Source organism: Rhinopithecus roxellana, chromosome 1 (genome assembly GCF_007565055.1).
Source record: "Rhinopithecus roxellana isolate Shanxi Qingling chromosome 1, ASM756505v1, whole genome shotgun sequence".
Classification (NCBI taxonomy): domain Eukaryota; kingdom Metazoa; phylum Chordata; class Mammalia; order Primates; family Cercopithecidae; genus Rhinopithecus; species Rhinopithecus roxellana.
The window spans coordinates 20716132-20743460 of NC_044549.1; the positions used below are offsets into that span (position 1 = coordinate 20716132).

The following is a 27329-nucleotide window of genomic DNA, read 5'->3' on the forward strand; positions in this document are numbered from 1 at the left end:
TTGAGAGTGGTGAATCCACGGGTGTGTCATGATTTGGATTGGAGCTTTTCTTCCGCACATTTGGCAGGTATTTAATGCATTAGTACAGTCTTTCTGAAACTGACCTAACCACTTAACGATAGGCTAGTAAAACTTGCAGTCTTGTGAGTATAAATGCTGTCTTTTTTAAATTAGGAAAGAACAAATAAAACCCTGTTGGAAATTCCTTGTTTTAAAAGGAGTAATTTAATGCTCTACTGTTAACATTCTCCCAAGGTACTATTACATAAATAACTACTGCGAGACAGGAAGAGTCATTTCCCATTCTGGAATAATTTGCACGTTTAGGAATTTCATTGTCTCCTCAGAATCCTCTGGACTGTGAGGCCAGAAATTAACACTTTTTTGATTATGGAACCTTCATTACATGATTTAAATGTTATGGTAGAAGATAGCAAGAGAATTTTAAAAATAAAAATAAAAAATTACTTGCTTAGGGCCAGAGAACCTCAGGGAAGGGAAAAGGACATTTCTACCTTTTTAACATCGGTCAAGAAAATTTCTGGTTTACATTAATAATCAATTTTCTGGGATTTTTCTTAATTCCAAAATCATGAAATGAGGCATTTTAAATTCATACCTGTCCATGGATGTGTAGTCTAGAGCATTGGTTCTTAACTTAGGGGCCCAAAGAAAATACATGATTCAAATGCCAGTTCCTTTTATTTCTAGATGACGTTTCTAGCCCATGGCTTCTTAATTTGGTCCAGGGAATCCAAAGTTTTGTGTTTGTGTGCAATCTAAGTAGGTCTTACAGCATTTTTCAGCCTGAACTGACCACATTGTCAAGACTGATTTTTTTTTTTATAGACCCAGTATATAGCACCATGGTGGGAGTTTTCTATATTAATGATAATGATAATAACAGCCTCTCATTATTGACCACTTATGTGCCACTAACTGTGCTTATTACTTATCAAGGCAGGTACAATTCTTATCTGCATTTTATGGCTGAGGAAACATGAGGCTTTAGAGGGTAACTTGTTGAGGAACACACAGAAATGGAATTAGAAGCCAGTTATGCCATCTGGAAAAATCTATGCCCTTAGGCATTAAACGCATTGTGGTACATTCTGGTTTTGACTCTGATTTTGTTTGATATTCACGTATTCAATTCAAACAGTCCTCACTGTATTCTAGTGGTTGGACATTGCTCTGTATCTAGATGCTACTGTGTTACAATTCCGAGATCAGCATTGGATTACAGGACCCACAACAGTGTCTGGCACTCGTTTGTTTGTTACATAACTAAGTAAGCAAATGAACAAATGTATGCCTCTTCCAAACATGGCTTGGGTCTTCTTTTGTGATACACCTCATGCTCAGCACAGTGTGTGGTTGTGGTGGCTGTTGTTTTTGACAAATAGTATGCTTGCTATAATGTCTATCCGAATACTAAAATCAGATCATATTCCCTTGTAACTGTATATCTGTCAGAAGCCAGCAGCTTCTGACCAGTTTCGCAACATGACATTTGGAAGGCAGGTACTTGGAGTTTATTGCGTAGTTTTTGGTCCCATGGCTTTTTCAATGCAGTTTGACAGTCAGTATTATACAAGAACAGAGTTGAGTTTTCTGGGTTCTACAGGATGATCATTTTTAACTGTCTCTTAGAGAAAAAAAAACAAAAACAAAAACACCTATTTCTCCACCACTAACTTTCTCAGGCCTCAATTCTTCATCTGTAAATCAAGATGGTTGGACTCTATTAGTCATTTTTGAAGGGTTCTTTTTCTTTTACGTGTTTCAATAACCTAAAAATTTTTTTTCAATGAAAATCTGCAAGAATTCCATCCAACACCAAAGCAGAATACGCTGGTTGAAGTGGGATTCTCTCAATATATAGAGCCACACAATAAGGTAATAAGTTTCAAAATTTGAACTACTAACTGCACCTGCTTAGAATCTAAAACTGAAGTGGAAAACATAAGGCTTAACCCCACATGCTCCCTGACCAAATGCAAAGGTTCTTAAAATAGCTTCGTTTAGAGATGTTAGTAGCAGCTGAAACAAGGAGCTGGTGTCCCTAGTCACAACCTGTCAGTTTAATATCATGGCTCAGAAGCAGCTGCCTCTGTATTTTTTTTTGTTTCAGGGCCAGGAACAGCAACTCTAAGGAGAAGCACAGAAGCAGCTTTATCTAGTTTGCTATCCTCCCCTGAATTCCAGTTTCCTAGTCAAGTGATTGTCCCTAGATCCATCATGAAGATACATGTCATCCATTTCAAGCCACAGATAGAGAAAAAAGTATCTAAAAGCCTCCAAGGAATTACAACAAACTTTAAATACATGTACAGGAAGTTCCAGGAAGAATGTAAAAAAAAAGAAAGAAAGTCGTGTATTTGCTTGGTCATAGCTAATAATAGTACTAGCTATGTGGCTTAACTCTCAAAATCCATCAGAAAAACCTTCTGTGTTCACTGCTCTGCTCAGCTCTGTATAATTCTCCATTACCTGTGCTTACCATTTTTCCATGTAGAGTATTTTTTCTTGTGAGTTTTTCCTCTTACCCATGATAAACTGCTTCTTCAAACAGCCTACTTATGCTTGCACCAGAAGCAGGATCTGGACTGGGTGGACAATGGTCTGATCTGATGTGACAGTGTTTTATGTTGCTAGGCTGGTGGCACTAACCAGCAGTGTAAAATTCCATTTGCATTTTGCATGTAGGTGGATATACTAATATACTATACTGTTCCTGTCCTAAACAGTCACAAACTTTTTAAAATCTTATCACTCAGAATAATTTTTTATTTCATTACAATAATATTAGGAGTCAGTTCAGAGCTTTACAGCCCAGTTTGCCATATTCTACTTCATCATTCCACCCAAAAAGAAGAAGAAAAAGGTAGCAGCTTATATCTCTTTAAGCAACTAAACTGATTTTTGAAGGGCCAGAAGGAAAAACTCTAGGGTAAGGACCTAGAAGGGCAATGGAGGCAGGAAGAGGGTGGTGGGGGGAGGCATGAAACGTTCCTCTATCTGCATGGTTTCCTGTTTGCTAATACCACTTTCAAACAATAGGTCAGGGCTGTGAGTACTCATGTTGAAAACACAGAATTTTTCTAGTCCTTTATTTAAGAGATTACCCCATGAGGCTGTGCATTAGAGAAAACATTAGCTGGGCTAGTCCCTTAAATAGTTTATCCATCTGCTGAACAGGGAACGGTAATACCTGCCTTTCCTACAACGTAGGGTCAAGTGAGTAACTGATAATGTGAGTTTCATACACAGTATAAAACACCTTGTAGGTATAAAATGACGTTGTAATAAAAGTCTCCTCGACCAAGATGAGAAGCACAATAGGCCTGCTTTTTCACTGTGGCCCCCAGTGATTGACCGTCAGATTAAACAGAAAATCTTGCACTACTGTCAGATTTGAACCCTAGACTTCTAAGAGGCTATAATACAAATTTTCTTCTGTCTTCTTTAGAATTCCTGTCTGACCCAATTCTGAAGAAGCAGATGGTATTAGTATGTGAGTTTTTTGTCTAACATCTATAGCTTGCACTGAAATGTTAACATCCCTCAAAGAAGGCTCAAGTATTTACACTCAAATGTGTTTTCCAATTCAATTATTTGATGCTGAGATGGTATCTAAAATTGTCTCCATATCTATGTTGAACAACATGCACAATATACAGATTCAGATCACTAGTAATCAGACTCTCTATGCAGATTCCTACACTCAGGGCATCTGGAGACCATGTTTGCCTCATTCACTGTTATAGTCCCAGTAATCAGAACAGAGTAGGCATTCTAAATAGTTGATGAATGAATGAACAAATGAGCAAACAAACTAAGCTATTACTATAAAAGTGTTCCCCTAATATAACTAAACAAACTTATTGTGTGTTGCTGGTAGGCACTAGTTCTACCCTAAGGAAAATAAAAGCTACTAGCACTTTTTCCTTAAATGTTTTTTAAAGTAACATATTAGAAAGGTGAAGCGGGTATTATTACATTGGTAATGAAAATTTTGCTTTAGGTTAGGACATAGAATAATACGGTCTGTAATCGGAAGAAAAGAAGATAGAGCCCCTTACTTTTAGGTTTGTTGCATCCTTGGACCTGCCTAACTCTTGGCAAGTTGCAATGGCAGTCTCCTACAATAATGCTCTATTAAAGGCACCATCATTTTGATGGCACAATAAAATATCTTCATCTCCATTGCCAGCGCCACTACCTAAGACCAAGTCTTGACTAAATTTATTACTTAAATTTATTGCTAATTTATTGCTTAAATAAAGTTTAAGCAAAAAAGACAATTACACATGAACTTTAATAGAAGGTAAACTCTAAAAATAAATTGTCACTCACTTTTTAAATAATGCATGCTTTCCTTTGCTGCAGAACTTTTACAGAGTATCTTTGTATTGGTTAGTATAAGAACCCAAACCCCACACTGCTTTGGGAAATTACTTAGAAATTTCTCATTAGAGTAGACGTTAATTACCCAGGTGGAAAGAGCCCATGAATATTATTGGTGCCTTTAGAAATTTTTATTAACAAACAGCTCTTACAGTATTTATGCTGATTTTTAATTAAGCATAATGAGAGTTTCATAATAGTGTCAACTGATAAACATAGAGAAATATTTACTTGGAATATTTGGCTTTGGGAGATAGCAGATTGATAAATCAGAAAATGTCATCACAGGAAAAACATGTTTAACTGTAGCTAAAGGAACATTGCCGTAATTTCAATGCATTCTCTAGTATTAACTACACCATGTTCTCCTTTATACAAATCTAATACACATGTGGAATATGGTAGTGTAAACAGTGTATGTGTTGCACCTCTTCTATTCCTTCCTGAGATGTGAACAGATAATGAATAAAGAAAGAGACGTAATCATTAATTGGTATGGAAAGAAAAAAGAATAACTGAATATGTCACAACCATTTTAACTGAACACATATCCCTCTTCAATGGAGGTCCTATATACACAACTGTGCAGCCACCCTAAACATTGAATAATCCTCCCATTGAGGAGTACAGTGAGCAGAATTTTCTGTGATATCATTTGGCAGCAGCCTAGCATCATTTCCCATTTGTATCCAGATGTGATGTGCCCATGGATATCCAGTCATCTTCTGTGGGGTGTTACAAAACAAGTTCTTGATAGGTGTCTCCCAAGACCTCTCAAAAACCTTACCTCAGAAACCTGCTTCTGTTCTCTGGCTCTCATTCATTAAATCTTAACATCAACAGAAGGTAAACAAACAAAAGAAAAAAGATACAATCTAGTTGCCATTTGAAGATGTTAGTTTCTTCCACTAATCTTTCCATGAAAAGAGAATTCTTCCTCTGCAATTTAACCTATTCAGTATACTTCTCCATTTTCAACACATTGTGATGATTTTGACATGGCATATTGAACATTCACATCAGCTTACAAAATCAAGCTACTAAGAAGGAAAGCATTTATCCAAACATACTTTTTCTTTAATCTTTGACTATTCATCTTACTCTTAACAGAATAACAATTTAAAGTTTCATTTTGGCTTTCTTTCATGTGTATCACTTTAAGTTTAGTAAGTAAACTTACCTACTGTCAGGATAGTTCCTCTATTTTGCAAGCAACTCTTAGTCATTTTAGCCTAAAAGTCATCATCTGTCATGAGCTCTTAATCACACTACATTCCCTTGCATAATATTCACAAGATCCTACTTCTGGAGAGTGGTGTTCGCCACTCCTAGCTGTTGAATAACACAGAAACATCCCATCTTCTCAGCAAGGATGAGGACACTTAGCTTACCGTGCAGGTACCTTTGTTGATCACGCCTGGTAATTCCTTCTTCTCATCCCCGCCAAAATCCAACAGTGGAACCCAGGACCAACAACAGCGTTTTCTTCTTCTCTTTTTGGACACCCTCTCAGTTTTTGTTTTGTAGGCTTGAAAGCCACCGAGAGTTTGCACCCGGGGGCCAGTGATAGCTCTGCAAAGGAGAGGCAGTGGAGAGCCCAACAACAAGTGGGCCCAAACACTAAATATTGCCCTCTTTCCTCTCCGGGCAGTGTCCTTCATGCTCTGAAGACAGGCAGCCTTACCAAAACCCTTACCCCACAGCTTGCCAGTCTCTGTGGAAGAAAGGGTCTAACTGGACTGGGCTGCAGGATGAGGTGACTCAAAAGCCAGGAACCATCTGCCCAGAGCAGACAAGTAGAGGCACGCACAGGCTCCGTGAGCACGTCTGTGTGTGTGCATGTGTCTGTGTGTGTGTGTGTGTTTGCATGTCTGTGCCCAGCAGCTGCTCTCCAGATTAGAAGACACCACTCTTTGGCCAGCAACTCTGAAACACCCTCTTGGGTAATTTTAAATTCATGTGCACATCTTGGCTAAGAGTAGAAACTTCCCAGGCACAACCTGGGTCCCTTTCTTTGCTGTGTTGCTACCCCAGATATACTGTGAACCACAGACAGCAGTGCTAGCACCTGAGGAACAGATGCCCAGATGGACATTAAATTGCACCTCATTTTGTACCCTGCAGCCACGAATTGATGGAAGCCTTGTTTGAGATTTAAGTAACAAGGGCATGACCCCTTCTTGGACACCCATAACTCAAGGCACTGTAAACATTCGCTATTATTAACACTGTGTTGGACTCAAACTGGAATGCCTGCCTGTTCCATTTAGTGTCACAGGAGACATGAGGGCAAAGTGCTGAGGAAACTCTAGAGCAACATCAGAATGCATGGTGGTATGTTTATCATTTATTATTATTATTTGACATTTTGTTTTATATTATTCAAGTGTTAAGAAAAACTTCATGCTTTGGATTGCTAAAATTTGAAGCATCTAATTTTCTTTAAGTAGCATCACTTGTTCAGATTGAGGGGTTGGAGAGAAGGGAGGAGTTTGTTCATTTATTCAACAAATGTCTATTTCGGCATCCATTATGTATCAGATTATCTACCAGACATGCCTACCACCTGCCCAGTGCTCAAGTCATGCATTATCTAATTTAATACTCACAGCATCCCTTTAAATTAGTCCTACTCCTGGTGATCAAATGAGAAAACCAAAGATCAGAATAATTTCATAACTTCCTAGGGTCTCACAGATGATAGATAGAAGACTGAGGATTCAAAATTGAATCTGAGTTACTCCAGAGCCCATGCTCTTTATTTTTAATTTTTAACATCAAAATAATTTCAGACTTATAGAAAAGATACGAGAATAACAAAGAATTTCTATATGCTCTTCACTCAGGTTCTCCAATGTTAATCATTTTACCACTGGTTGTATTCTCTGTCTTTCTGTCTCTCTCTCTCTCTCTCTCTCTCTCTCTCTGTCTCTCTCTCTCTCTGTCTATTTATCTCTCTCCCTCTCTCTCTCTCATCCTCCTTTCTATCCCTGTGAGTTTATTTTGGTGTGTGCATATATTTTTCTGAATTAATTTATATTATATACTTTAGTGTGATTATCTTAAAAATATAAGTATACTCTTCTACATAACCACAGTATAACAATTACATTCAGTAAATCAACTTTACTTTCTAATCCATAGATCCCATTCAGCTTTTCACCAAATGTCTCAATAATATCCTTTATAGAAAAAAAAATGTTTTTTTCTTTTGGCCCACGATTATGTGTTGCATTTAGTTGTCTTGTCTCTACTTTCCTTCAATCTTGAACAGTTCTGTAGTTTTCCTTTTTTGTGTGTGACTTCACATTTTTGAAGAGTACATTTTGTAGAATGTTCCTCAGTTTAGATTTGTGTGATGTTTCCTCATTGTAAGATGGACATTGTGTATTTTTGTGGCAGGAATACTACAGAAACAATGCTGTATTCTTCTTAATCATATCAGGAGTCACATAAATAGAGTTAGTCTTGTAATCAAACCCACTTGCTTAAGGTGATATCTATTAGATTTAGTCACTGTAAAATTATAGTTTTTCCTTTTGCAGTTAATAAATATTTTGTGGGGAGATACTTGGAGACTAGGTAAACATACTGCTCTTAAATAAACTTTCTTAGTGTGAAGAAGAACATTCCCTTCTCCTCGCTTATTTTTTTGTTTCTATCAACATGAGCTCATAAATTGCTGTTTTATTGAATGAGTTATAACTCACTAATATCATTATTTCTTTTAATGCTCAAATGATCTCAGATGTGGCCCTCATGTTTTTCTGAGTACTTTCTTACCTTCTGGTAATAAAATGTTCCATAAGCATGTTGTACGTTCTCTGCCCAATTCTGGAATTAGCCATATCTTCAAGAAGACCTCCATCCATTATGGAAAATGGTATTTAGAAACCAAGATCTGGGGATTGTGTGAGCTCATTGCTTCCAGGCCCTTTCAGGTAATAGGCTAGGAAACACAGACACACACACACACACGCCTATATCTATTGCTCTATTTATATTAAAGACTATGAGATCACACTGATAGCTCTATTTCCAATCTAACACCATAGAGGCAATCTAGCTTTTAACCCTTTCCATACTTGTAACTCCCTTCCCCAACAGTGAGAATAAGGTGGTTTCTGTTATCTGTTATCCTCAGACTACCTATATATTTGCTCATTGCCCCTGTGGGTAAGGGCCCCTTTGGCCCTTAGTCTTTTTGGCCCCATCATCCCTGATTTCTCAAGGAAAAGGAAAGGAAGTAGTCAAAATTTTTTAAATAAAAAAGAAAAGGAAATGATGAGAGTAAGAGTTTCATGTTCTTTCTATACCATAAAGTATCTGTGTCTTCATGGCAAGGTAGGTATTCGAAATCATCATGCAATCTCTGTGAAGGCGTAAAGATGTCATGGAAACAAAAGTTTATAAAGACTGAGGGAAGAGTTCAATTATTTATTCACATAAATAAATAATTGCCATGTGTCAGGCACACTGAAAGATAGACATAGCCCTTGCCCATGTGAACCTATAATCTAGTGGATTATTTTTATTATAGTTGCTATTTATTATGTTACACTTTGGCAACACTACATTAAGTACATTAAGCACTTTATTTATGTTATTTGATTTTAATTCAGACAGAAACCCTATGGGAGAAATAGTCTTTTTTTCCAACTTTACAAAAAACAGAACTGAGGTTTTGAAAGATTAAGTAATCCTTCCAACATCACTGAGCTAATTAGTAAGAGACTAGGATCTGCATTCAGTTTAGTCTGACTTCTAAACACTAGGGCTCTAGACACTAGGGCTATGTGAGAAAAAAATAAGGTGGAATTATTCATCATGGTGGCATCCAGAAGGAATCATGATTTATGAAATCTTGAATGCAAACTCTCCTATAGAACTGTGCTATCCAGTACATTAACTACTAACCACATATGGTTATTAAGAGCCTAAAGTGTGGCTAATTCAAATGGATATATGCTGTAATCGTGAAATACACAGCAGATCTCAAAGACATTAGAAAACAACTAATGTAAAATATCTCAGTAATAATTTGTATATTCATTGCAGGTTGAAATGATAACACTTTGGATATATTGGGTAAAACAGATACACTATATTTTTTTTTTTTTTACCTTCACAATAGCCAAAAGGTGGAAACAACCCAAATGTCCATCAACGGATAAACTGCAGTATATATATATACACAATGGAGTATTAGGCTTAAAGAAGATTGAAATTCTGATACATCCTACAATAGGGATGAACCATGAAGACATGTTAAGTGAAATAAATTAGGCACAAAATGACAGACACTGTTATGATTCCACTTATATAAAGTACCCAGAATTGTCGAATTCATAGAAGTAGAAAGTAGAATAGGGTTATCAACAGCTGGTGGGAAGGAATGATGGAGAGAATAGTTTAATGGATATAGAATTTCATTTGAGGATGATGGGAAAGTTCTGGAAATAGATAGTAGTGATGGTTGCATACCAGTGTAGTTGTACTTTGTTTCACTGAATTGCACACATGAAAAGGGTTAAAATGGTAATATGTTCTGTATATTTACTATGATTTTTAAAAATTGGTTTTACCATTTCTAGAAAATTTAACCTAACATACACGGCTTATATCTCTATTAGATAGCATTGCTATAGTATTGTATTATTAATACAGAAAAATTAGTTATTTCTTAAACTCTTCCCTTTTCACATGGCATATTTAAGAGCTTTTGAGATATTAAATGATCCTAAATTAGACTTTTCACCTCTGATCAGTCAGCTTTGAAAGAGTTACAGGACAGCTTTTCACTTACAGTTGTATTAGTGATATAGACTTTTGAAATGAACTTTATGAAACACTAGCCATTTGTTGTTTTAATAGTTCATTTTCCAGTTTCAGAGTATCCATGCGGCCTCTGTTCAAGCACTAACATAATTGTCTCAGCCTATGTAGATCCTAAAATACAATTATCTTAAAATTCCATCGCAGTTTAAGCTTCCTTGGGTCTATGGATTGATATTAGTTCATCAGTTAACTTTCAAAATTTGACCCCTAGGACAGATACTCTTTCCCCTGCCTGTGGCCTTTCTGTCACAGCATCTACCCAAAATGGGCATCTGTATGGGGAGGAAATGAGGGACTGTATTGGACTGACTTATAGGTATCATCCTATAGATAACTGAAAGAATTATGAGTCCATAAGCAGAACACATTCTCTAAAGATGTCTCAGTCCCACCCGCTCAAAGGCGACCAAGCAACCAAGCAAAGAAGGGAAAAATCAAGAAAAACATTCCTAATCTTTTGGTGGTTGTGTTGTTGCTGTTTTTTTGTTTTTTTGTTTTTTTGTTTTGTTTTGTTTTTTGTTGACTCTCTGAGCTTCAGTTTCCTCCTCTGTGAAGGTATTGCACTGAAAAAGATGTCTTAGTTCTATTTTAGTACTAATATTATGTGAGTCTGTGAATTAATAACTTTAAAATGATTCAGGAAAGCCTAATACTGTGCTTTTTGCTGCATTTTACAAACAGTTATTACTGCACATATCTGCAAGGTGGTGACAGATATATATATTGCTAATTCTAGAAAATATGAGGTATAAATTAATTTGTCTATTATTTTGTTTCTATGAATTATAAAGGAAAAGTGAATTCTTGTAGCAGAGCTAGATCACAGGACATAAGTTTCCCCAGGCATGCCTACTTTTTCTTGACTCACATCCCAAATCCCATCCTTCCCACTGTCGCCTCTGTATTCTGGGTGGATCATGTAATCCTCCATAGTGCTCCCAAGGCACTCAGAGTTTAACCACACTTTACCCTCAATCCCATGTTACTGCAATTGCCAAGCATACTTGTCTCTCCCCGACTAATGGGAAGTTCTTGGAGTGCAGAGTGCACCTTCCACCTTTGCAGTTGCAGCCTCTGGCACATAGTCAATACACAACACATCATAGAATTGATGCATCTTTAAATGGATGAAGCACCTGACCTCTTTAGCCAAGTGAACAAAAGATGACAGTAGCAGCCCTAGAGGAAAGCAACTTCAGAACAGCATCTCACTGAGCTAGAAGGTAAAAAAAAATAAGAAAATTACACATATTAAACCAGTTAGTCATTTTTCAATTCCAGGGTTGTAAACTTTTGTCCTAACAGACATTTTACTAACAGCAAAATTGACAGTTAGAATTTCACATATTATCCTGTTCTTAATGTTCCTTAAGAGTGGGATTATTTATAAGTAAAAGTGAAAGGTCTGGATAATCTATAAAATAGAGAAATATCTCCAAGTTTACAGGTTTATTTAGGAACTGGTATAATGAGGGGAGCTTCTCTCTTCCTTTGATGCCTACCTATAGGCAGTGTTTAGGTATTAGACATTTTAGAGCATCATAGTTTTCTCAAGTGAAAATGATAATAAGAGGTTAACTTTTTTTAAAAATGAGGAAAACATATTCTTGACCTCTGAAAATTGTTGTTGCAAATAATCTGTACTCTCCAGTTTCCAGGGACTATCTCTTCATGTTCTTCAATAATGCCAAAATACCAGGTGACAGCTGTTTTAGCTCTAAGACATTCCTCGAGTGGCCTATTTTGATGTCATTATGTAATGCTCTTCTTTGGCATCGCTATCATCGTGCAGTAGCCTTGTTGATATTTATCACTGCATCGCTTTCTTCCTTGTGTGCCCATAGTACTTTTCCAAACAGGCACTGGTTCTCTGAAATGTAGAGAAAAAGAGAGGGAAGGGATAATTCTAGCAACATCTCAAATTGGACCAATGTCTTCTCCTTGGCTAAAAGGTTCCTTTTGAACAGGAAAATACACGAGTTAGAAGTCTTTTTCCCCTCCCAGCCTCCTTCTGTCTAAAAATGCTATTTCATTCTAATCCTGTTTTCTGTATTAATTGCACATCTTATAAAGAGGTATTACACCAACCATGCTAGGTGTGGCACCTAGCTCTGTGCTAGGTCTTCGTCCTTTAAAGACAAAATAAAATGTTGTCCCGTCTCTGTCACTCAGGAACTCATAGTCTAATAGGAGAGGCGGTATGCAATTCTCATTTTAATAGGCTAGGTGTTCTAACGTAGGGCTAAGTAACCTGTTTTCTGAGTCTTCCTGAGGTGGAGGTCAGGGAGGCCTCACGGGGTGGGGGTGGGGATGCACCTATTTGAACTGGACACCTTGGGCAAGGAGCAGTAGGTTTCTGGCAGGAAAAGAGTAAGAAGGAGGGCATCCTAGGCAGAGGACACAGAGTCAACCCAGGCACCCTGGCAGGAAAGCGTAGGATGGCTTCAGCCCTGGCAGCTGCCCCTGTGCCTCAAGGACAGGGCTATGGCATCCAGCTTTGTACTCATGAAAATTGTGTGGCTCAGCTTTAACTTTGATACTACTGCGTGCCCTGTATTTGACATAAAGCCTTAGATAAACCACTTCAGTCACAGCTTCCCCAAAGTGATCCCTGAATTCAAGCAAACTTTTTTTTTTTTTTTTTTTTAATACTTTAAGTTCTGGGCTACATGTGCAGAACATTCTGTTTTGTTACATAGGTATACACGTGTCATGGTGGTTAGATGCACCCATCAACCCATCACCTACATTAGGTATCTCTCCTAATGTAATCCCTCCCCTAGCCCCCCACCCCCAACAGGCCCCTGTGTGTGATGTTCCCCTCCCTATGTCCGTGTGTTCTCATTGTTCAACTTCCACTTATGAGTAAGAACATGTGGTGTTTGGTTTTCTGATCTTGTGATAGTTTGTTCCAGCTTCATCCATGTCCCTGCAAAGGACATGAACTCATCCTTTTTTATGGCTGCATAGTATTCTACTGTGTATATGTGCCACATTTTCTTAATCCAGTCTGTCATTGATGGACATTTGGGTTGGTTCCAAGTCTTTGCTATTGTGAATAGTGCCACAATAAACATATGTGTACATGTGATGCTATTGTGAATAGTGCCGCATTAAACATACGTGTGCATGTGTCTTTATCATAGAATGATTTACAATCCTTTGGGTATATGCCCAGTAATGGGATTGCTGGGTCAAATGGTATTTCTAGTTCTAGATCCTTGAGGAATCACCACACTGTCTTCCACAATGGTTGAACTAATTTACACTCCCACCTCAAGCAAACTTATCCTGGTGCTCTGAGGGGGCCCCTGGTGTCACCTCAATGCATGTTTGTTGATGAAGGATGCTGGGACCTCAGAGGCTGGCCTCATGGAGGGGCTAGAAATAGGTGAGGCTGCTCCCAGAAGCAGAACCAGTAGCATATGTTACAAGTGAGATATTTCAACACTGCAAGGAGAATCTCGGCAGGTGGCTGCAGCACAATTCCAGGTGTGCTACTTGGGTTGGGGCCTGATCCCAAGCAGCAGATAGGGAATGAGTAGCAAGAGATATGGAAAGATAAGAATTATGCAAGGAAGCAGAACCCCATGCAGATAAACTAGGTGCTGAGCGGAGCTATAGTCCTAACAGAGAAATTAAATGCATGGAGGAAACCAAGGGAAAAGTTTGGGCCTATCCCTTGAGCAAATCAGGAGGTGACTGGAGAAAGACTGCTGTTCATGCTTTGTACAGGTACGCAGGACCCACTGCAGGGCTTCTAGAGATCTTCCCTAGGCAGTAAGACAATTCTAGACCTCCCTTTCTCTTGTGGGTGGGCTCCTGGTAACCTACAAGATTTGGTTTTGCTGGCTGAAGAACCACACAGGACACAGTGTGAAGACTCGGGGTCTTCCATTTTAGCCACTGGGCATGGTTGGAAAAACAAGACTGGCACCCAGGGTACTTCTTAGTTTCCAACAACTCCATGATTTGGCAGCCTAGGCCAGAGCCAAATGACAAAGTGACAAGGGTATTCCCCCTTAGGCCAGCTTCACAATAGCTCCCCAGGAATATACTGTGCTATTCATTCTTAGTGTTCTGGTGCTTCACGTTAAGTTTCTTTATAATTTTTCTTGAGTTAAGGAACACCATGCCACATACATAATAGGAACTCTGCTCTCAACCACAAATAGCTTTAAATTAGAAGGACTAACCCCTCTCCCCCTTATTCAAAATGCATTGTGTGCCAAACCTAGTGTTTTAAAGCAATCGTTTTGAAATGTTCTAATTGCAGCTATACATCAGCTCTCCATTCTCTCAGCTTCTCAAGTCCAGTCAGGGTGGTCCTGGTTAAAATGAATACATGAAAAACCTCTAATAGTAATCTGGATTTATGGTAGTACAACAGTATTTATGGTAGTAAAAACAAAATATAAAGATGCCCTTCTTTATAAAACATTTATTATTTGCAATTATATTCATTTCATTCATCTATTCAACAATTATTTATTACATGTCCACTATGTCCAGGCATATCTTGAATACTGGGGAAATGATATTTAAAAAGCAGACGTTATTCGTCCGTCCTATCTTGGAATGTAAAGTCTATGGGAAGGATCAAATAAAAACAAGGTAACAAATCAGATAATAAGTACATCTTGTGATAGTGCTGCAATAGAAAGGAAGAGAAAATCGTGGCAGAGAATTGGGGGAGGGAGTGAACCTCAGATGTCAGAGGAGACCTCTCTCTGAAGAGGCGCCATTTAACCTGAGATGGGAGTGATGTGAAGGAGCTAGAGGAGGAAGCATTCAGGTCTGAGAACAATAAGTGTGAAGGCTCTGGGGCAAGAAAGGAGTTTGCATGTTCTAGCACTCCAGGATGTCAGCATGGGTGGGGTATTGTGGGCCAAAGAGGAGGCAGTGGGATTGAAGGAGGAAGTAGGGTCCTGGTTGGGGGAGCCCTGCGGGTGGTACTAGGGAGTATGGATGTTATTTTAAGTATAAAAGCAAACTGCTGTGGAGTTTTAACCTGGAAGGTTACATGATCCCATTTACCTTTGGGAAAGATCTTTTTGGCTCTCATGTGGAGAATGGAAGGGTCCAAGTGGTTGCTGGGGGTCTAAGTACTGCCTGAACAGGGTACTCCCAGGCTGTGCTCTGGGTGGTCCCAAGGATAGTGACCTGGGAATTCATGGACTGCAGGCAGCCTATCATTAATTTTCCTTCACACGGCTCTTCCTCTAAAGGCCAAAAGCATTTCTCTCTGCCTGATGGTTAACAGAAGAAAAAGTGTCAGAAATGCTGTCTTTCAGGTGGGCCAGTAAGGTAGGTCCTGGCCCTAACACTTTGTACGGATGTCCTAAACCTGCTATCATTTTCACTTTGCAGGTTGGTTAAATTTATGCCAACTTCCCAGTGTTCTTCACCTTTGTTCCTGGTACAAAGAAGGTATTCAGTAAATATTCATTACATTAATTTCACTTGGATTTCCAGTGGCCTGGGTAGAGAGGGAGAATTAAGAGATAGCACTAGGGTCCTCTTTACCTCCTATGTGGAGAGAATGTATTTGTCAGGTGGTTACCATGGCTCTTAAAGTATTAGTATTTTCAGTCTATGGCGGATACAGTTCAGAACTGAACAACATGACTCCGCTACAATAAAAGGTGCTGTGTACATACAAAAAGTTTTTTAAGAGTATCTGGTTAGAGTTTAATGTGGCTGAAAATATTGCTATTTTTTTCCTGTTTCAGTTACTTGAATGTGGTTAAAAGTGTGCTTTGGAGAGTTTCCAAAATAAAAATTCTGAGGTGAGAGATATTTCAACCCCAACAATAACTTGAAAATTGGAAGTTGGACTAGCAACCATTTCTTCAACTGTCTTAACTCTGTCACCAGCACAATGATGATTCAATTACATGTGAGAAGTCTAGTTTCTGACCATTTAACTGCACACTTCAGCTACAGGCATCAGTCTTTCCCTTCTTTTCTTTCACAGTGAGTAGATTTAGGGGCAGAAATGAGAATAATGAGAGAAAGCAAGAGGCTGGGGAGTACAGGCCTTTCCACTGGCCCCCAGGTCACAGCTGGTGACCCTGACCTTCTCAGCGCCTCATGTGATTAGGAGCCTGCAGCAAACCAGTCACAGGGTAGGTCCTGGTTCCCTCCCTGTCCTCACAGTCCTCACCACCCAGCACCAATAGCCTTTCTTGAACATTAAGGACATCCTAGAAGAGGAAACACATCCCCAAATGGCAAAAGGCCACGTGGACCCATGTGAGAAGAAAGGGGACAGCACTCCTCAGCGAGGTAGTAGACACAAGGCTCTAGGGACAAGACCTGGCACTGTGTGCTGTCTAGCAGCAGCAGCAGCTACTGCTGCTGCTCTTTTTATGATTGATGTCAATGGTGTGTGAATTGATTAGATGTATATGCGTTCACATGTCAGGTGCTAACTCTCAGATCCCCCTGTTTTCACTCTGTACCTCATCCCCACCAGCCACTCCCGCACAATCCCTCAGGCACTGCTTGATGCTTCCCTTTAAGTAAGGGCTGTTTATTCTCTGTATTTCAGAGCTGCCCCGTTCACAGTACTTGCATTATTCCAATATCTCCATTTGGCAATTGCCATTTCTTCTTAGTGCCGCTCCAAATCTCTTTACTGGGAGAGGTCAGTCTTTGGAAGTGAAAGAAATATATAAATGCATCATTCTAGCCACACCATTTATTCCCTGGCTTCCTCCTCTTTCCCATAGGGAGGGTGGTTTTATTATCATGTTACTCTAATGCTTCTCATGACGGAACGTAACTCAATTTCTTCAGTCATCTTTTGCACTTCACTGAAGAGTCTGGGATCTCAGGTGCTTCGTTTTGTTGGAAAGGGAAGAGTAGGACACATCTGATCCCTCACTCAGAAAAGCAGGAAATAATCATTTTAGTTAGGGGCCTGGGAGACACATCTGTTTGCAAAAGGAAGGAGTTGCTGTTTCTCTGGCTGTCTGCTGTCTTCCATCTATCCCTAGCCCACCCTTGGAAGTCATAGCTGAGCATCTCTCAGTGAAATAAATGTTGTAGTAGATCAGGTAATTAGCAGGCAGAATTATGTTTGAGCTGTAACCTAACTCTAATCGCTGACCTCAGAGAATTAATTTCATATGACATAACACCTTAGCTGTGTGCTGGCTTAAAAGTTTCCACTTGTCTCTCTCTTTTAGCTAGATTGCATTTTCTATTTCTGGGTTTGTCATGTTGATGAGTCAGGTGGCCCCAGAGTCTTCCTGTGGATGAAAGGGACATCCTGACTTGGACATATTTTCTACAGATGTAAATTACAAAAAGGAAAAACTCTGTGTCCTTTTTTTGGCATAAAAGTAAGGGAAACTGGAGGGTTTAGTGAGGAAAGTATAAACTAGCCAGTGTAAATAAACTCTAGCCCTAGGGCATGAATGCAGCAAGATGTACAACAGAGAAAATGGTACTCTGGAATAATGCTTTTCTATATTAAAAACAGCCATTATAAGGAACTTGTGGTATAATGGATCATGTTAATATTTGCCACCAAGTTAAAAAAATTTACAAAATAAGATATAACATCTGTCTGATGATCTATGTATTCCTGTGCCACAGTGAGTGGCTTTATCTCTTCCCCTGTAGTACATGTGGAAATTGTCACTCTACCCATATCCCTGAGTCCTAGAACAGTTCCTACAACTAGTGGGCTCACTGGGGTCTCACCTGCTTTGACTTCCGTAATGGAATTTGCTATATGAGTTCAGAGAGATAGTATGCTTTTCATGTTTTTTTAAAATTCACATAGTGAATTATCTTGTATACTGAAAAGACAGTTGAAAACCAAAACCACCTTTGAAGACCTAGTTTTGTTTAATAATCAAAGGAAGCTACTGTGCATTATGCCAAGTTGTAATTATTATGAACCTAAAATAGTTGTACTTCTCTTGAGTAATTGATTGTTTTGTCATTGTCATTTTAGCTTATGCATACTATGAATAGTGACCAGGTTTCCTTTTTCACATGGGTTCCTGCAAATGTAGAATCAAATTTGTGCCCCATCAGTAGCAAATGTCTAGGCCATTATATCTTTATCAGAAGTCTTCGATTCATTTCAGGTCCAATTCTTATTTTTCTTTCATATTCACTCCCACTTTTAATTTATACAGTCTTCTTTTTTTTTTTTTTTTTTTGTAACCTTGTAAGCTGCCTTAAATTTTTTTCTAGAATAAAATGATCTATAGTTAACTAAGAGCTAGATATTGAAAACATGAAAGAAGAAAGTTGGGCAGAGAGAGAACTAAGGAAGGAAAGCAGACAGGCAGGCAGCTATGCATGTCTCAGTCACTTAACCTTCCTAAGTCTCAGTTTCAAATCTGTAAATTGCTGACATCCAGCGTATTTGTGGGACTCACAGTCATTTTTAAATAATGAACATGAACACACTTTGTAGTAGAGCTCTGTGTAGCTTTGTTGTGATTATTTTAAAGCCATTTTCAATTGAGACAATTCTCCATTGCCAAACCCTTGGCCTAATCCTCATTCATCTCTGTCCAGTAGAAAGCACTTCCCTAGGGAGCAGGGCCCAGGCTCTTCTGAGAGCTTTCCATGGGTCCAGCCAAGAACCCAAATCCTTACAGCACATAGAGACAATGTCATCTCTCCCACGATGGCTCTAAAACCTCTAAGCCTGACAGAGTTCTGTACCTTAGCTGTTCCTGGGCTAGGAAATCTAATTATCTAGCTGCAAAATAGCTAGCCAGCAAATCCTGTTTACCTCAGTATCTCAGTATCATCTAGGAGATTTGGTGAGGACATCTGCACAAAATTCCCCAGTCAGGGACCTTCCACCCCATATATAGTTCCCACTGGGATTTGGGGACCCCAAGAGCATCCCATCTCCCACTTAGAAACTTATGGGGCCATCATCTCACTGCTTACCTAATCCCACAATTAGAACTTCTTGACAAAGGAGTCTGTGGAATGGAGGGCGTGGAGACAGACCTTAGTGATCACTGTTCAGCTGCTGTTACTAGTGATCTTGTTAGAAATAGTTCTGCTTTCAGGTGAAGGGAAGCAGGAAGAAAGGCTGGTAAGTACAGCCAAATGATCCATTGTTGTCAGTCTAGCTATCTTCTTAAAGTAGATTCTGATCAGGTAAAAGCCTCTCTTAGGTCCCATCAGTGCCATGATTAAAGCCAGACACCCCAGCAGGACAGGAGACAGCACATGAAGGAGGACAAGAATGAGAGTCTGCACTACTGTGTGAGAATGCTTGCTCTGCCTACACGACAGCCGAGGAACCTGGACCAGGCCCCGTGCCTTGTCAAGCCCGGGCTATGAAACATGGAGATAATAATGAGTATTAAACTGTCCAGGCAAAGTGCTTAGCACAATGCCAGCCCTTCTCACATCTGTGACTTTGCACATGTTGTTCTGGAATGTTCTTTTCCTGGTCTGTGCACTGAACTTCTACCCTTCAACATCCTCTTGAGACTTGCCTCTTTCTTGCCTTTCCTAAAATACAGCAACAGATCCTCACCCAGATCTGTTGATCCTCAACAGATCCTCAACAGATCTACAGCAGAATGTAGAGTTCTATCCTTCTCTGCACATTTTATTAATTATCTTTGTCATAAGATTTATTATTAGATATTATTTTACTTCATTAAGACACCAAAAAAATTCAATTGATCTTAAAAATAAACTGATAACATATGGTAGAGAGATTGTTAATGTTTTTTGCAACTTTAAACACCATTAGAAATGTTATGCTGTGAAAGACAAGCCAATAGCTAAATGCATATTTTTAATTGAGTTAGAATTTACATTTATTGAGGTACTCACATCTTAAGTGTACTGTTCAATCAGTTTTGACCAAGACCTAGAACACTTTCATCACACCTAAAAGTTCCCTAAGATCCCTTCCCAATCAACCCCACCCCACCCCGCTACCCATACACACAGAAGCAACAGCTGATCTGATTTCTAACAGCATATGTTAATGTTGCCTACTCTAGAAGTTCCTATAAATGAAATCAGACAGAATGTACTTCATCCTATCTGCTCCTTTCACCCAGTAATGCTTTTGAGATTAATCCATGTTGTTGCATTTGTCAGCAGTCTAATCCTTTTATTACTCAGTAGCGTCTACTGTATGAATATGCCATTGTTTATCCATTCTGTCTTGTTGATAGGCATCTATCAGAATTTTTTTATTTTAACTTTTAAGTATCATAGAGTAAAATTGGCCTTTTTTTCTTTTGGCATACAACTATGAATTTTAATACATGTACAGATTTGTGTGGGTGCCACCACGATTAGTATGCAGACAGTCCCATGAAATAACTCCCTGGTGCTTCCCTTTATTGTACCCCCTACCACCCCTAGCCCCTACCTCACACCTGTTCTCCATCACTGTAGTATCACATTGCATTTTAATTGCTTATACACGTGTCTGTCTTTCCCGCTATATTGTCAGCTTCTCAGAGTAAGAACCACATCTTCTTCATCTTTCCTCCTCAGGGCTTAGCACAGTGCCTAGTACATAGTAGGTGCTCATTAGATTTTTGAGGGATAAATGAATGAATGTCCATGTGACCACATAATGAGTCCTTTAATAATTTCTAGTAGGGAAGGGGAAGAAGAAGGTTGAAGGAAACCAACATTACCTTTGCTCTTTTAAAGAAAAATTTAGGTTCTTTTTTCACAGCAATAATGATTTTATGATTTTAAGAAATTTTAAAGAGTGCTCTCTGGTAATTGCTACTTGAGAGGATATGTTAAGTCACACAAAATAGTAATCTCTCCGTAAAAGGAGTTCAGCAAATATTTATACTAAAAATATTACTGCTGATTAAGTTTGGGCTTGAAAATTAAAAAGGAAAATTTTAAACATGCTTCTTTGTCTATTACCTGTTTCTAACTATGTTCCAGAAGTCTAAAATTCTCCCCCAGAGTCTTTAACATATTTTTCAGCTATCCCTAGCTCTATAAGGATCCTTTACACTGTATTTAGAGAAACTGAATACTCACACTGTTACTTTTGACTGAGGTTTTGGTTTTCTTATTTTTTCCTAAACCAGTGTCATCTGTATCTAAAATTTGTTTTACTAAAGTCATTATTACTATAAGTGATACTTAGTTCTTATAGTGTCTTCCCTAGAGCATATTCAGTTCTTTTCAGCTTCAACTTTACTTTTCTTTTCTTCCTTTCAGTGTTTATGACTGTTTCCTTTTTCATTAATCACAATGCTGAAATGACTTGGTATATATTCTTCTTATCCTCTTAATTTCACCCACCAGGATATTATCTCTTAAAAACCGAGCCCTTTGCCAACTCCATGTCACATTTTCTTTAAGCAAATAAATTTTCTCCATATGCTTAGCATATACCCCAGAGCCCTATAGCCTATTTCCCCTTTTAAAACAGAAATGGGGAAACAGCTGTTCCATTCCTATAAAGTGTGTCCTGTTTTATAGATAACCCTGAACAGCTCTATTTTGATGTCTGCAATATTACTTGGTCCTTGAAATTGTGAGTTTCCTGGACCTGAATTTCCCTCTCACATTTGGGAAAGAAAAATTAATTCTACTGGATGTTTCAGTGCACTACGGAGGCCATGAAGTCTTCTCTAAAAGTTTGTTTTGGTAGCTACTGAAGGGCTCATTTCTTCCCTGTAGCACAGCAAACTTTTTAGCTGTAAACACTCATATTATGTGGCCATGTCATTGAGTGTTTTAGCAGAAGTTGATTATATATATCTGCTGGATTCTGTGCTGCCTCCAGAACATCCCAGGATGAAAGGACACATTGCCCTAAGGTAGCCCACAGCTCAGAAGGGAGGACAGATGCAATGTGATGAGTTTTCAAATACCTGAGCTGAAACCACCACCTAGAGTAGGAACCAGCAGACTATGGCATGTGGGCTGGCTGCGGGCTGGCTGCCTGTTTTTGTATGGCTTGTTTTGTTGTAATATAGCTATGCGTACTCCTTTACATATTCTCAATGGTTTACATATTATACAATGTGTAGCTGTGATAGAGATCATATGGCCCACAAGCTTAAAATATTTATCTGGTCCTTGAACTTAAAAAATTGCCATCTCCTAGCTTAGAAAAAGGACCATCAAGAAAGTGTATGGTTGGTCACCAAAGAATAGGATAGTGGAGGAAATCCTGGAGGATGACAGCATTTTAAGGGGTAGGTGAAAGACGAAAGTGCATGAAGTGATGGGTTGGGAACCAAATCACAGTGTTCCAGAAGACAAAGGAGGACAGAGTGTCAAAAAGTTGAGAGTTAACATCAGTACCAAATGCCCCAGGGTAATCAAGTGACATAATGGTTATGATGACCATTTTGTGAGAATTTACTTGTGTGCCAGACTGTGTGTTAAGTAACTTACATTCATTATATCAGGACTCCATGTAACAACCCTGTGAAGTAAGTACTATTATATAGTTTTATAGATGAGGAACTAAGGCACAAAAAAAGCAAGTAATTTTTCCAAGCTCACACAGCTCGTAAATGACAGAGGTAAGGTTCCAGTCTAGGCATCCTGATTCTAGGGAGCTTGTAATTGTAATCCCCATGCTGTAGTAATTTACAGTGGCATGACGGCAGTGGAAGATAGCTTCAAATGAGTGATAATGATGTCTACCACGGGCAATACACTATTCTGAGTGTTTCTCCCTATCTCATTTAATCCTCTCAACAACTTCACTTTATATTTTAGGAAACCAAAGCACACAAAGAGGAACTAACTTGCCCAAAGCCAGCTATTGAGTGGCAGAGGTGTGATGTGAACCAGGGCATTCTGGAAGGACACAGCTTGGTACCTGACTTAGCCTGACCTCCCTACCTACATCTCTACTGACCCCCATCCAGCCTCAGGCCTTTCCCAGTTCTCTTGGAGATTTTGGCCTAAATCTGGTTCTCGCTTCCTTTCTACTCCGTGCACCCCAATGTGATAGCCATTTAGGAAAATAAAAAAGAAGAAAGCTCAGTGTGTTTTTTAATAACATTAAGGTGTAGTAGCAGTAGAAAACTCATAGGCAGAGCAATGGAATTATACCATAGCATATGTATAATTTGTGTTTAGAAGTGTCATGACAAGAAAGTGAGGAAGAGAAGACTCATTTGGCAAGACATTGGGACAACTGATTATATATTTTAAAAGGTAACAGAGTTAGGGCCTCACGTTGTACTCAACAAAATCTATTCCATATGGATTTAAGTTACATGCTTTTTTTAAACATTAAATTATTTTAAACACTAGATTATGTACTTTGAAATAGAGATAATTTTTCTAAGCATAACTGCAATGAGAAAATGATATATTTGATCTCATTATAATTTAAAACATCTGTAAATCAAAAGCAATTATAAAAATTAAAAGATTAGGCAACATTAAAAATTAATCTTGGCTGGGTATGGTGACTCACGCCTGTAATCACAGTGCTTTGGGAGGCCAAGGCAAATTGCTTGAGGCCAGGAGCTCAAGACCAGCCTGAGCAACAAAGCAAGACCCCATCTCTAAAAAAGTTTAAAAAATGAGCCAGACATAGTGGCATGTAGCTGTAATTCTGGCAACTCAAGAGGCTGAGGCAGGAGGATAACTTGAGCCCAGCAGTTCAAGGCTCTAGTGATCTATGATGGCACCATGGCATTGCAGCCTGGGCAACAGAATGAGAGCCTGTCTCTAAAAATGAATATATAAATAATTTGTTAAGATTAACCTTAAAATTAATAGAGCCATACAAGTTGATAAGGGAAACATTAAAACTTTCCTTGACAAATGAACAGTTAAGAACATTCTATGCATATAAGAAAATAAAAAGTAAAATATTTAGTCTCATCAAATGATTGCAAATTAGTAAAATGCTATATTATTTTTTACCTATTTACAATATTAGAAAGGTAATACTCAGTGTTTGCTGGGGTGTGATAAAACATACACAGTGTTATACAGTGTTGATGACTTATAAATTGACCCAAACGCTTGCAGAATAGAGTTTAGAAGTTGTTAAGACCTTTTAAAAACATGTATACCTTTTTACAATGCAATTTCTCTTCTGGAAATCTAAACAGAAATATATAAAATGTTACATATAATGATGTTTATTATACTATATTTGCAAAGCCAAATTTTTGAAATAATCTAAATAATGATAGAAGAACAAAGAAATATATTGTAGACAAACCATGGTTTACTATACAGCCACTAAAAATGTTTTTCAAGACTAATGACATGGGGAAATACTCATAATATTAAAGGATAAAACATTTGCGTACGATACATAATTCCAGACATGTAAAGCTATGTGTATATATACATAGTCTTACTCATATACACACAGAGACAGACAAAAGTAAATACCAAAATTGGAATGCTGGATATCTTTTACAGTAGGACTGTCTTTTTATAGTGGCACCAAATTTTTTTTTTTTTTTTTTTTACTTTTCTGCATTTTCTAAAATCTCCACAATGAATACGTACCATTTTTATATGAAGGAAAAGGGTAAAAAAAGGTTTTTAAAAATTATGATGCTATCAAATTTGTAGTATGGCATTGATAAACCAAGTCTAATTTCATTCTCTCTTGTTTATTTACTCCATTAGACTTACATCTCAGCGTTATCTCACCCCATCATGTAAGACTTTAGGGTTGTGGTTCTCAAAGATCAATCCAAACACAAATCATTATATGAATATTTTTCGTATAGTTGGTAGTAAGTTGATAGACTAATTCCTTAAGCCCAGTTTATCAATAAGAAATTTGAAGGATGAAGCAATGAAGGACCTTGTCCTAAGCTATACCCAAAAACGCTGTAAGAAAAGGCTTTTTCCCTTGAGAAGCTGGGTGAGAAAATTAAGCATTCTGAAGCAGGGCCGGTGAGCATTATACCTACCTTGAATGATTTACATTAAGGGATACATGATGTATGAATAGTATAAGAGGTAGCTGAAGTCTCTGTGAATGCCAAAGGGTACTCTTTCAGAAATACTGTGTTTTTCCATCGTATCACTTCTCTTCCTTGGGGTTCCACTCTATAACAAGGGTGGGTGGATAGCAGGTCTAGATGTAGCCTCATAGGCTTTTTTCTTATGAAATTTCTGTTCAGGGGAAATTATGTAACTCACATACCTACATGTGGGCCACATTCACCTATGTTTTTTTAATGTTACCCTATTCCTCTGGACTTCAGCATTCCACCGCAGTCTGGAAATTTTGACGCATCCAGGGTATATAGCATTCTTAACAGAAGTTGGCCCGAACCAGAAGAGAATCATAAATCACAGCAGTATGATTTCATCAATCCACAATTAAGAAAACTGTGGCATAAAGTGGTTTGCTCAAGATCACAAAAATTAAAGCTAAAATTTAGGCCTCTCTATCACTGTTCTGGGAGCTGTTAACAGGTGTTCTGCAGTGAGGGGTTTGGGGATCAAATAAATTCGAGGATGGCCTCATCTCCATTTCCTTACTTGGACTGTAGTAATCCATATTAATATATTAAAGAATTTCTGCAATAAGACAGATAATATTAACAAAATAGATGAGATATAGGGAAAACAAGTATAAACCAGGACTAGCCAAGGCAAACCAGGATATATTTTCTCCCTAGCTAAAAGATAGGATGGGGTGGAAGGAGTGGTAGAGAGTTACTGACAGATATCTGAACTCAATTAGGTTTGGGTTTTCTTGGAGGAGGGAGGCTGCCTGCCACATGTAGATGAATGTTAGTTAAATAGAACATACATTATTATATGAAACTGGGCTCTACCCATAAAGCCCGGTGAATTCTAATAACTTGCTTAAAGACCAGTGCCCCCAGCAAGCTACTTGATTTGCCTTCCAAGTTTGAGGGGCAATATTGTACAGAGCAGACTTTGAATCACTATTGTGTAGGCCCAAATCCTGGCTCTCTTTCTTATTAACATTGAGCAGGTGCCTCCATTTCTCCCTCTGTAAAACAGATTATAACGACAGTACCCGTCTCATAAGATTGATACGGGAATTACATGAGTTATTTACGAAGAGCATTTCGAACAGTGCCTTGTACAGAATAAGGGTTATATAAGAGCTGTTATCATTAGAATTGGTTTCTATTCCAAGAATGAAGAATTTATATAGTAACGCTTCCAAATGTACAAGTATTCAGACCCAAAATGCCACCACCAGCATCCATGGCTCTATTCATTTAACTGTAAAAGTTGGGTAGAAAAGATTGAATTGAAATTGCTCATAGCTTGAAAACTGCCCCCAAATATATAAATGTTCAAACATTTCAAACAAACTAGAAAGGAAGAAGGATTGGGAGCTTTAATACTTGCCTGAAGTTCATGTCATGTCACCTAAGCCCCTGATGTGGACTGATGATTCCTGAGGAGCCTTTCCTCTGTGTGTGTGTGTGTGTGTCTCAGTGTTTAAGAGACAGGGTCTTGCTCTGTCACCCAGGCTGGAGTGCAGTGGCATCATCACAGCTCACTGTATCTTTGAACTCCTCAGCTCAAGTGATCCTCCTGCCTCAGCCTTCCAAGTTGTTGGGACTCAGATGCATACCACTGCACCTCACTTCCTGTGTGCATATTTAAAAATAAATGAATACAGCATTACTAACCTGGAACAGTCAAATTTTTAGAAAATAACCATTAAGTTCTGCTGACTTGTAGCTAGCAACAGAAATTTTGTAGCATTTAAGCATCCCATAAAAAGCTGAGGCATTTTTCTTTAGTTGTGTTTTTCAAATGATCTTTTTGTTCTTAGTACTTTGCCTTCCGTCAGAGTATCAGGACCCGTGAAGTAACTCCAGCTCAGTGTTTTACCATCCTAGTCCAAATTTTCTAGCTTTAAAGTTTTCTGTGGGTACAGGTGACATATTTTGTAAGCAAACTCTAGATCTGTTGCCTTAGGTAGGAAAATAGGAGCATTATTTTAATGTACATCAGGCTATAGCTGTTGCCACTAAAAATGGCAAAATGAAAGGAGAAAAAGGATCACCCACTCCTCTTTCCAGTTCAGAGTGACAAGAAAACTTCTGATAGAGAACCAAATCACAGGGGCTTATATCCAGAAGCATTTGTTCTGT

At 38.4% G+C, this 27329-nt stretch overlaps 2 protein-coding genes and 1 long non-coding RNA gene across 4 annotated transcripts in view; 1 reads left to right on the forward strand and 2 right to left on the reverse strand.

Annotated features, from left to right (window-relative positions):
- Positions 1–6259, reverse strand: part of FILIP1L (filamin A interacting protein 1 like) — a 282964-nt gene extending 276705 nt beyond the window's left edge. The window contains exon 1 of the mRNA XM_010368832.2: positions 5802–6259. The gene's annotated coding sequence lies outside the window, so the exon portion shown is untranslated. The remainder of the gene's footprint in view (positions 1–5801) is intronic.
- The window catches only part of CMSS1 (cms1 ribosomal small subunit homolog), a 458560-nt gene that overhangs the window by 382369 nt on the left and 48862 nt on the right, over positions 1–27329 (forward strand). The window contains exon 1 of one of the 2 annotated variants that reach the window (XM_010368829.2): positions 6681–6744. The exons of the other annotated variant lie outside the window; for it this stretch is intronic. Coding sequence (XP_010367131.1) covers positions 6735–6744 — 10 coding nt within the window. The 5' untranslated portion in view covers positions 6681–6734. Of the gene's footprint in view, positions 1–6680; positions 6745–27329 lie in introns of those variants that run through there. 2 annotated transcript variants of the gene reach the window in all.
- Positions 11259–27329, reverse strand: part of LOC115900285 — a 148202-nt gene continuing 132131 nt past the window's right edge. The window contains exon 3 of the long non-coding RNA XR_004059941.1: positions 11259–12118. This is a non-coding gene — a long non-coding RNA (uncharacterized LOC115900285). The remainder of the gene's footprint in view (positions 12119–27329) is intronic.